Genomic DNA, 12582 nt, shown 5'->3' on the forward strand with positions numbered 1-12582 from the left:
GCTGTTTCCTAAAGTACGTAACAGCCATACTACATGGAGATTTGACCACTAGTCGTTCCCCCATGGGTGGAGAATTTGATTTTTCAAAAAGTCAAATCCCCATCATTCCCCCCACTACGCCCGGGAGGGGGTAGGTGGGGGATAACATTGATAGGTGCATTAAATGTTCAAGATAATGTCATTAGGTGAATCGATCCGTCTGTAAAGAAAACAGTCATCTGCGCCCGAAAAGGCGACATGAAGAGGACATTTAAGTGTCGTGTCAGTCCGGTCTATACTAATCATCGAGTATATTGTTAGGGCCTGCCTTGTGGAAGCAAGGTCGGATTTAGGGGGCTGCATGGGATGCTGAAGCACCCCTTCCCCTCCAGAATTTTAGTGCTAGCTAGAGATCCATATGATATAGGTGCAATTGCATTTTAAGTACACACTGGTAATGAAAACTGCCGCATGAGCAAGAAGGAAAAAACTAGGGACCAACAATAGTTTGTAAAAATTATAAGAGGTACTACGAAATACTCTAATAGAGCAGTCAAATAGTACATTCATTAAAGCTTTTCTAAACTATAAAGAACAAAAGCCAATGTTTTTGCTGAAATTAAACCTATGTTCTTCTGCACTGCTATATATCTCATCATTGTGCCAAGCATCCTGCCTTACCAGTTGCTTAGAAGTTATAAAATTTGACCATGAACCATGCACATGAAATAAATTTTTCTTTCTGGGAATAAATTCTTTTAGTTAAATATGTGGTCTCAGTTGTAGCTACAAATTTGATATTTGGATTGATATACTTCCGTGACAACTAAAAATATTAATCAGGCATGTGACCAAGTACATTTTTGCTAATTTTTTAAATCCATCAGTCTGATTCTCAGGCTTAAATTTCTTTTTCTGCAATGCTTAACAGAGGCAGATGATGCAGGAAATATTTTGCCACAATGGAAAGGTAAGGATATAATGCTTTGTGAAAAAAAGTTTACAGGATTGGTTTTAACTGGTATAGGGGGCTTCCAAGCAGTATTGCTCAGCATGTTTCAGTTGCTACGTATATACATAAGTTGAGTTGTCTTCTTCACGAGCAGTACTAGTGTTGTCTAACAGAGCAAGTGCTAACACTAATTCAACAAACCCTATAGCCTTACTAGTTACTACCTCATTCAGGTTTAGGGCAGAAAGTTTTTGCCAACCATTCTCTTCGACTATAAATTTAAACAACACAGAATTCCAATTAAGCAGCTGTTTGTGGCATATATTAGGGTAGTAAAAGTACTAAAGAACTCCAAAAAGTTGAAAACTACACCAAGCAAGTATCTATAAAGTTAACAAACCTACAATGTCTGGGGCTACACCTTTATACTTGATCAAGCTACGACAACAAAATGTGTCCACTGTAGCTGTATATCCCTTCTACTTGTATATTGCATTTGAAAGAGTACGTAAAGGTTTATAATAATAGTTTTGTATTAACATAAATGGCAATAGTTGTACAACTTTGCCAAAGTTGTACAACTTTGCCTTAATTCAAAGGAGATGTTAATACAATAACTATATTATACTAGCCTTTCCTGATGAAATAAAATTGAAACTAACTCTTTGAGCGGTGTCATGGTTTAGCGTTATTACGTATTAGCATCAAGTTGGGGAAATATCTTACAGCTTCTGGAGATTACACTCCTATACCCCTTGAAATTCAACATTGGACTCAAACCATACTGCTTATGATGCTTATGCTCATATTCGGTTTATTAAATTCACTCAAAACTATTACTAAATTCAATCTCAGTAGAGTAAATTTACAACATTTTTCTGTGAGGGTGCCCCCAGACCCCCAGATATAGAGAATACTCCACACGCTGAATGTATTGTACACTATACTGCCACTTTTCTTAGTCCCCGTGCCCCTAGCTTAACACCCCTCCCCCTTGAAATCCTAGTCTTGGGAACACTCGGCTAACAACCCTTACAGGTGCTGAGGAATAACAAACAACACATTGTGCATGGCCAGGCAGGAAATCAGCAATCCTGACACTTCCACATATTCCATAATGCTTTAACTTCAGTAGAAAACCTTAAAGTTTTACTAAACCCCACATTGTAGAAACAAAGGTGTTCTAAAACACCTTTTTGGGTGTCCTAACTACTATGTCTGTGGGGCTCCCTTGCGGGGTTTTATTACACTTCATCAGGGTGCTACAAAACTCCCACTAGGGTGTTAAATAACACCGAATACAAAGAAGTCTGACCCTTTGAAGGGAGGGTACTGGGATAGGTGTAACAGGTTGCTAACAGGATTACCATTTCTAATGTCAAAGAAAGTCTACCTATTAAAATAGAATCATAACACATGTACAATACATAACACAGCTACATGCTTTTATTTATACCTTGCTTATAATGGTTAGCATTTTGTATTAATAATAATCTAACAACCAAGCATCTCTTTTGATTGTGGGTTTCCACCGATTTTGACAAAAGCACCCTAATGGTGCAGAGAAACACCCCTAAAGGTGTGAGTGTAATATAACACCCTATATGTTGGGTGTAATTAAACACCTCCATCAGTATAGTATCAATCAATTGTAGTTCTGCTGAACAGTTTTCACAAAATCCAAATTGAGCATCTGACAACATATGATGGCTAGATAGGTGCTTCATAAGATCTTGCTGCAAACACAGGTAAGTGAAATAGGAGTTTGTTTGGTTTGATCCTTGACCTTTTTTGAACAATGAAGTTACCAATACTATCTTCCAATCTTGAGACACAATTCCTTGGTGCAATGAGGCAGCAAATAATAAAGCTAAGATAGGAGAGATTTCAGTTGACAGTGATTTTAATAGTTCAGGTAGGGAAGCTTGTCTGCACCATGTATGTCTAATTCATAAAGTAAGTGACACCAGTTTGACTGATTTCAAATTCAGGCATGGCTAGCTGATTGAGGGCTATATACAGGTCCCAGATAGGGGCATGGATGCTCACTGCTTATAAAATAGTGGCAGAAAACTATTTATTTAGTATTAGCCTTCTCTAGTAGAGCGGCGTAGCTAGCAAAACTGCACAACTGAGTAAATTGTGCACTTTGTGCAGAAAACATGAAACTTTGTATAGTATCTACCTCCCATGAAGTGTATTTTGAGATGTGGAGCCATCACAGATTTGACCTTTGGTATCCTCTACAGCTCATTTTATGCTCAAAAATAGTGATCTTTGTCTATATATCACCCATACAACACTCAATTTGTTCAAACTAGGTGCCAAATTGAAGACCTTTATCCACGAAACAAATTGATACTTGTTGCAAGTTCATAGCATATTCCATTTCAAAGTTATGGTCATTTTTACCAGCAGCAAATTCATATAAATCCAACCACCCACGCAAATACACTCATCTACATTCTTGTTTGCCATTCAATTTTTGTATATTTTTTAGCTCACCATGAGCACTGCAGGTTGCATATACAACCAAAAAGTGGAGAGAGATATCCAGGGGTGGGGCATGTACCCTCCTCTTTTGTGGTAGTTAAATAAAAGTAGTTCATAATTATATGTATGTTGCCTTATCAACAGTTTTAACTACAATGGAGATTCAGTAATAGTTCATTGGGGGCGGGGTGATTTTTTATCCCCTTTGACAAATAAACTCCTTAATCTATAAATCAAAATCTCAGTGAATACGTCAACAACAACTGTAATATTCAATGAAATACATGACATGTGTATTTTTTCTTGTACAACAGCCCAGAACTGTACCTGAGAATACAAGCATGAGATTACTTCTCATCATTGTCAGGTACTGTAGGTCATTCTCAGGTACTTTAGAGGTTGTACCTGAGAATGCATCAGTGGGAGTCTAAAATATCCTGGGTGCATGGCATACCCCTTTAGATGCCATGTGTTTAAACTAGTTATGAACACAAAGATCTTTATACCATCGTCCCCCATTACTCTCATTGTGACTCCCCTTTAGCCATTTCCTAGATGAAGGTCTAATTGATAGTACTGTTTCTAAAACCTGTATACTAAAGTTTTATTGCTGTAAAGCTTTGAAAAATACTTTTTTTTGAAGTCTGTTAGCTTTTTAGCTATATACTTGCAAACATGGAACACATTTTGCTATATGGAACCAAACCTCAGACTCCAGTCACTCCACAACATCTTGGGTGTGTGTGTCTCTAAAGGCAAATATTTATTTAAGGGGATACAAGATGTAGGTATAGTTCAGTGCCATAATCTCCCTATAGTCAGTTCACAAAATTATCTATCAATACGGTGTGTTAGATACGTATAAGGCTTTTAAGGCTTTTCAGTAAACGTGACTGATAGTAGCATGTATAACCTCAAGAGTTTTATGCATTAAAATATTATACAGAAGCAAAATTATAGCCATACAACCTCAAATTTGAGTTTAATCTAATGACGAAACTAGCTACATATATTATGACGTTTGTTGATTTATCTCACAGTATTGTACATAACCCCTACGCCTCACTCCTGGTATCTCTCCATGTTTTGGTTGTATATGTAACCTGCAGTGCTCATGGTTAGAATAAAAAATAAATAATTGAATGGCAAATAAAGAATGTAGATTAAGGGTGTAATTGCATGGGAGGTTGACTTTAACTATGAATTTGCTGCCGGTAAAAATTACCATAACTTTGAAATGGAATAGGCTATGAACTTGCAATAAGTATCAACTTGTTTCTTGGATAAAAATCTTCAATTTGGCACCTAGTTTGAACAAATTGAGTGTTTTAAGGGTGATATATAGACAAAGGTCACTATTTTTGAGCACAAAATAAACTGTAGAGGACAACAAAGGTCAAATCTGCGATGGATCCATATCTCAAAATATATTTCATGGTAGGTAGATACTATGTGTAAAGTTTCATACTCTCTGCACAAACTGTACAAATATTTCACTAAGCCGCTCTACTAATAATGCACACCATCCTTCTGTAATGTTGACACTCCACAGTAGTCAGTTTTAAGTGACTTTATAAACAATTCTTTTCCCACTTTCATGGGATTCACTGATAATAACAGACATGTATTTATTGTAGGAATTATGACATACATTTCTTTAATTCCTTAAAATGGACCCAGTCAGAATATTGGTTTGATGACTTGTAACTCCTTGGCTTCTGCTGGCGCTGCCTTAACTTTCTGCTAATTTATGGTTTGTGACTATTAGCTTAGTTGGAACAAACATTTCCAGCAAGTCCAGTAGTTGGTACGGAAGCTACACCACATCTGCATGTTTGATGAGTGATACAATACTGTAATCTTATAAGCAGCATTTTGATGCTCATTTCTTGTAAATTTGCTCTCAATTTCCTTTGTTGTTTTTAATATAATTATTATATGTTACTTTTAAAGTCATGTTGACCAACACTATGTCATGGTCACTAATATCAGCCTTTATACCAGGTAAGGGTTTGCATGTTTGAATCAGTGATGGCTGCATGATCAGTGAATAACAGGTCAAAAGTTACTGAGAGTACGTACAGCATCGTACACTTTTCAATGTTGAGTTTCATAATATACAGTGTATTCCCATGTCTCTAATTGAAGAAAGTCATTTTGTAGTATATTTTAATGTCAGTAGGTGAGTCTGTATAGATGAATAATGCAATCATCGGTAATCAGCTGACATGAACTGAGACACACTGGACAATCTCATTTATGTAAATAAAAGTGGTCTCAACACAGTACCTTGAAAGACACGTACACTATAAGTATTTCTATTTCCATGGAATATTTATTACTGTAATAAATTATCATGGCCAATTAAATTTCCCAGTGTATGATAGGTGAGATTTAGTTTTTGATCGTTTCCTAAAACATCAGACAGACAAAGTTTGATACATACAAGATAGGTGATGCAGCATTTTGGGCTTTGACAAATATTTCATAGAAGTGGATGTTTGCATCCAAGAGATGGTCAAACTCCTTCATATAACCAGCTTTACATAATAGATACAGACAAAGCCAATAACTACCGTATGACACAGCCTGCCAATAAACCATGTCGTGATGATGCGATGCATGTAATTCATGATGTGATGAATAATCAAAGCCCATATTTATTGGCCTACAGGAACATGGCAGATGTGGAGAAAAGTGAATTATCCAGGACTGTAATTAATGAATGCCAACAATCGACAATCACAATGCAATTCAGAATTGGTAAAGATCGGCGAAGGTACAACATGCCACATCATGATGAAGTTGCGGTGGTGTTTGTTGGGGAGGATGGTGCACCTCCAATGGATCGTGACATCATTGTATATCCAAGAAATCAACCTTTACAGAACATATCTTACATGTCAGCCAACTGTGACCCAATGATATATCCACTACTGTTTCCATGTGGTGATCCTGGTTGGCACTGTGGGTTAACACATGTTGAGCAATATTCCACAGTAAAACGCAACAGAGTCACAATGTTGCAATTTTACACATACAGATTGGCTATAAGGAAAGACTTCAATCCAATTCACCATAGCAAGAAACTATTTCAACAATACTTGGTTGATGCCTATGTGAAGGTAGAGAGTCAGCGTCTTGACTATATACGGCGCAATCAACAACAGCTTAGGGTTGAAAAGTACCGAGGCTTAATGGACCAGATGAATAGCAATGCCAATGATATGAGCTTACCACCTGGCAAGGTAGTGATCTTACCTTCTACTTTTCAGGGAAGTCCACGCTCCTTGCTACAGAACTATCAGGATGCAATGGCTTTAATTTCTAAATATGGAAAGCCAGATTTGTTTTTAACATTTACATGCAACCCAAAGTGGCAGGAAATCACTGAGAACTTGCATGATGGTGAAATGCCAATTAATCGCCCAGATTTGTTGGCCAGAGTTTTTAAATTGAAATTGAAGGAGTTGTTGGAAGACATCACCGTACACCATGTACTTGGCAAAGTGGTAGCCAAAATTCATGTCATTGAATTTCAGAAACGTGGACTACCACATTGTCACTTACTGATTCACCTTCATCCTGATGATAAATTACGCAACTCTGAGGATATCGATCATATCATTTCTGCAGAAATACCTGATCAGAATGCGAATCATAAACTTTATGACATAGTGCAATCATGCATGATACATGGTCCATGTGGATATCTAAGGCCTGGATCGGTATGTATGGAGGACAACACGTGCACTAAAGGTTATCCTAAAGAGTTTTGTGAACATACAATTGAATCAGTAGATGGATATCCCAAATATCAACGCAGAGATAATGGTAGATCACTGAATGTGATGAATGTTACCGTGGATAATCGGTGGGTTGTTCCATACAATCCATGGCTGTTATTGAAGTATGGAGCTCATATTAACCTAGAGGCATGTATGTCGATTAAATCAGTGAAGTATCTGTACAAATATGTCTATAAGGGGCATGATTGCATTCAGCTGGAATTTGAGGAGAAGTTTAATCATGATGAAATACATACATTTGTTGATGCCAGATATATAAGCGCACCAGAGGCAGCTTGGAGATTATTTGAATTTCCAATGCACCAACAATCTCATACAATTGTATGTCTTGCTGTGCACCTACCTGATGAACAAAGTGTATATTTTTATCATGGTGAGGAGGAACATGCACTGCTGAATGCAAGTCATAATGATACACACTTAACAGCTTGGTTCAAGCTAAATCAAGTTGATTCTGATGCAAATAGTTTACTATACACTGAGATTCCATCACATTATATATTTGACTGTAAATCAAGGAAATGGAAGAAACGTCAGAGAGGAGGTGACAAAGTAATAAGTAGAATTTATGCAGTATCACCCAATGAGACAGAGAGGTACTATTTGCGCAATGTGCTATTACATACCCCCGGTGCCAATAGTTATGCAGATTTACTTAAAGTTGGTGATAGGAAATGTAATTCATTCAAGGAAACTTGCCATTGTTTGGGTTTGCTAAAGGATGATGCACAATGGCACAATACCTTGGCTGAAGCTGCTACCTTTCAGATGCCATATCAGCTTAGGAGAATGCTGGCCATTATATTAACACATGGTGATCCTGCCGAACCATTGCAGCTATGGGAAGACCATAAGGCAGATATAATTGAAGATTATTTGAGAAGACTATCATTTAATGATGCAGTCCAATGTGGCCTACGTGATTTAAATTCATTGCTTATTCAGACAGGCAAATCATTAATTGATTATGGTATTCCTTTACCAGTTGAGCATGAAGTTGAATGTGATGCACAACCAGATTATGACCTCAATCAAGTTGCAATCTGGCGTTCTCAACTGAATGTACTACAGAGAGATTTAGCTAATGCTGTGTTGGATTCTGTCATGTCACCTAATGAATTTAATCCTAGACTGTTTTATTTGGATGGACCAGGTGGAAGTGGAAAAACCTTTACGTATAACTATTTAGTTGCAGAGTTGCGTAGTAGGGGATGCAAGGTTGCTACTGCTGCCTGGACTGGTATTGCAGCCACCCTAGTGATTGGGGGACATACAGTTCACAGTCTGTTTAAGCTGCCTGTACCACTGCTTGATACCAGCTCCTGCAATATCTCACCTACATCGAACTATGCAGCTATGCTAAGAGAAGTATCTCTTTTTGTTGTTGATGAATCCTCCATGGTACCAGTCTATGCCTTTGATGCCATTGATAGGCTATTAAGAGACATTACAGGCAACAGTAAGGCTTTTGGTGGCAAAGTATTTTTGTGGGGAGGTGACTTTCGTCAGGTGCTTCCAGTTGTATGTCATGGACATCCATCTGCCATTGTTGAAAACTGCATTAAAAGTTCCACACTTTGGCCATGTGTAGCCAAATATCAACTCACAACCAACATGAGGGTGCATCAGGATGAAGCTGAATTTTGTGAATGGCTATTAAATCTTGGTGATGGAAAGTTACCAATTAGAGACAGTCCACCCTTTAATGGATGCATTCAAATTCCAGGCCATTGTGTAACGGATTCTGTAGTGAAATCAGTCTTTGGAGATGAATTAATCCACGACCGAGTGATACTTTGCCCTACAAATGATGAATCACTTAAACTCAATGAGACTATATTAAATCTACTTCCTGGTCAGCCACGCATGTACTTTAGTTATGATGATATAGTGTCTGATGATGACAATGAACGTGCACAATATCCTATTGAGTTTCTCAACAGCTTGACACCATCAGGTATACCACCACATCGCCTTACACTGAAGGTTGGCGCAGTTGTAATACTATTGCGTAATATGAATGTCCATTAAGGTTTGTGCAATGGGACACAGTTACAAGTATGTCACATGCATGATCACAGTATTGATGCAGAGGTGCTGACAGGCATGAAAGTGGGCTACAGAGTGCTAATACCACGTATACAACTTGCACCATCTGACAGTGGCATGCCATTTGTGTTATCACGGTGTCAATTTCCTTTAAGGCTGGCATACTCAATGACCATAAACAAGGCTCAAGGACAGACATTTGCAAAAGTTGGATTGCATATGGAGCAGCCATGTTTTGCACATGGACAATTATATGTTGCATTGTCAAGGGCACGAAGATTTGCAGATGTCAAGGTTGAAATTTTAGGCTCTACCAGGCAAGGGACACATAATGGAGATACATTTACTGCCAATGTAGTGTATAGACAAATATTAAACTGATTACATTAATTAAATTGATTGTATATATATATGTTAATTGATGCAAATATTATACTGTTGGTATGTAATGATGTGATTACTCCTTGATCATTAGTACTGTTGAATTTAAGTGTATTCACACAATGGGAGATATAAAATTATCTTAGTATCACGCGCATTTTGCGAGGGTACCACTAGTTCTATACTAATAAGCTAAACACTGCATATACCTAGCTGTGCATGCAGGGCCGCCCACAGGGGGGGGGGGGGGGGAGGGGGGGGTGGGGCAACTGGGGCATTTTGCCCCGGGCCCCAGCCTGAAAGGGGCCCCAGGAGGCCCCATGAAGGGCCCCCTGAATACCTGTTTAAAAGATCGATATACTCTAATAGAGCAGTCAGATCTAAATACTCTAATAGAGCAGTCACAGTATTCTTCAGAGGAGCAGTGTAGCAAGCTTATAGATAAGGAGATATGGTTGGTGATGGTAGTTATTATCATTGCCAGCAGGTTGTGACCTTATTTTTTTTTTTTTGGTCTTCACCTTACAACAAGGGCCCCCACTTTAACTCTTTGCCCTGGGCCCCTTAATTTCTCTGGGCGGCCCTGAGTGCATGAGATTTAGTTAGAAATGTATTCACATAATTTGCTAGCTGGCTAACTACTAGCAGCTATATCTTTGCTCAATTCCAGTTTAAAGCTTTAACTATGTAGCTTACTGCTTTAATATCAATCATTAGGGAATGTTGCAAAAAAGAATGCAAAGTCAAGTGTAGCTACTGTGTCACTGCTCTAAGTATTTCAACTGCTAGTTAGCTACACTATCTTATTTATACATGTTATTTCATTTATTTTATTAACTTTGCAAGCACAGGGGGAAGGGAAATCAAATTACATCATTTCTTATACAATTGGTACAAGTTCATTGATTATACATGGATGAATAACTTCTTAAATTGGCCGATCCATGGAAGTAATTTCTCTGGTGTAGTTTGGCAGATGCTACAGGTGTTCGGTACACAGGAGTAGCTATACATAGTTTGGTCCCATAAATTACTAGTGTATTAATTTACAAATTGAAGTAGGGATCCAACCAATAGGAACCCACTGATCATGATACTAAGCATTATAGGTACCTGAAAGTATTGAACATAACATAATAGGCAGAACACTTGTGCCATACTATAAATCATCATTAATGTGTCCTTGGTCATTGTGATAAACAGCAATTAATTAGGAGTCCACAAGTTTTATTCTGTGAATGGTATCCCACTATTGGGACCTGCAGTTGTGAGAAGCCTGTGAATGCAGGAAGTCAACAACCATGTAATTGTTGCTAAAGTATGAAGAATGCAGAAAAATACCCCATCAAAGGAGCCACAACAGCTGAGATCTGAGATCTTCTCTGCATTCAACCTGTACTTAAGCATCCAACTTATTGCCAGAAAATGGAAAGAGAATACTATCCCACTAGGGACCTGTGAGAATTAAGGCTTTAAAAGGATGATGTCGATTTCTTGAACAAAAGATGCATGACCTTTGTGCCAGTGATAGTTGAAGTCTAAGTTTAGCAAATAGAAATTTTCATTGGTGTGTTGTGCAGGTGATCGACAAAAATTTAAGATAAAAAATGGGATATTTTGTTCTGTTTTCATAACCAAAATGTTCATTTTTATTCTTGCTGTTAGCAGATTTGTCACTTTATAGATGTAGGGGTCTGAGGGTGTAGCCCCTAGCTGCTGACATAATTTTGAACGCTAAAATGCTTCAAAATTTACTAGATTCATAGTTTCATGGGTATTATTGCTATTTTCAATACATGCTTGCCTTGCTTGGTTCCAGTAAGTCAGTCAACTCATAAATGTCAAATACACATCCATATTCTCCAATTTCAAGTAAAAAACTGATTTAGCTGCTAACTTTTTGAAGTAAATCTTATAGTTATATCATTCTTTAATGTCCATTTAAAAATTTGCATTTTATTATGAATGTTCTATTAGAGTAGTTTAACTGCTCCGTCTGATTGCTCTATTAAAGTATCGTTCTCCCTTTTACTATGCATTTTGAGGAATACATGTAAATTACCTATTATACTGTATAATAGGTAATTTACGTGTAATTACTGTAGCTACCCTGTCATGCTCTTATTTACTCTGTACATTTGTGCTACCAAACTAAGATGGTGGTGTTCAAACCCACAAATTAATATTTCAGAGGGGGTTTCTGGTACACCCATAAATATGACTCTGAGGCATATCAGCTGCAACAGCAAGCAAATCAATAGATCTGGAAGGAGTACCTACATATTAAACCATTTGAGGATGCAGTGATCATATGGATCAAAGTATTAAACTACCAGGAGTTCTATCTCCAAAAGTTTTCGGCTGGACTTGCTACTTATCAGTGTCGCAAATCAATGGAGGCACAGCTGACCCTAGTCCTGTTACATTAACAGACTCTCTTGAGTCTCAACGCATGGCAGCACAGTGATGTGGTTAAAAGAACTCTAATTATAACTACCGTAATTTGCTTTTTTTTCGTTGTAAAATAATTTTCGTATGCAAAAACTTGTACGAAAATTTCTTGCACGAAATTTTTTATAAAAGATCGAACTACTCTAATAGAACAGTCATTCACGTAAATCATACGAAAATATTTTTACAACGAAAATTTATCACGAAAATTTTTTGCACGAAAATAAAGCAAATTACGGTGGCGCTATATTGCTAGTTAAGATGAATGCTGTCCTCATACTTTATAATTTAAATACCTAGCAAAGCTGAGTGCTCTAATAGAATATTTGACAGTAAATTAAAGTACCCATATAGTTGCTTTACATTCCTGCAGCTACATCATTGTGTATGTAGTGGCATGTATGGGTTTTCTACATGCACATGATGATCCTCGTGATGATCCTCGTGATGATCATTATTTGGAGTTAA

At 37.5% G+C, this 12582-nt stretch overlaps 1 protein-coding gene across 1 annotated transcript; it reads left to right on the plus strand.

Annotated features, from left to right (window-relative positions):
* The first annotated feature begins 6102 nt into the window (after window positions 1–6102).
* On the plus strand, window positions 6103–9264 carry LOC136264984 (uncharacterized). Its single transcript, XM_066059748.1, has one exon. It carries the CDS (start codon window positions 6103–6105, stop codon window positions 9262–9264), a length of 3162 nt encoding a protein of 1053 aa, XP_065915820.1.
* The last annotated feature ends 3318 nt before the right edge of the window (window positions 9265–12582 follow it).

Source organism: Dysidea avara, chromosome 8 (assembly GCF_963678975.1).
Source record: "Dysidea avara chromosome 8, odDysAvar1.4, whole genome shotgun sequence".
NCBI classification, from domain to species: Eukaryota; Metazoa; Porifera; class Demospongiae; order Dictyoceratida; family Dysideidae; genus Dysidea; species Dysidea avara.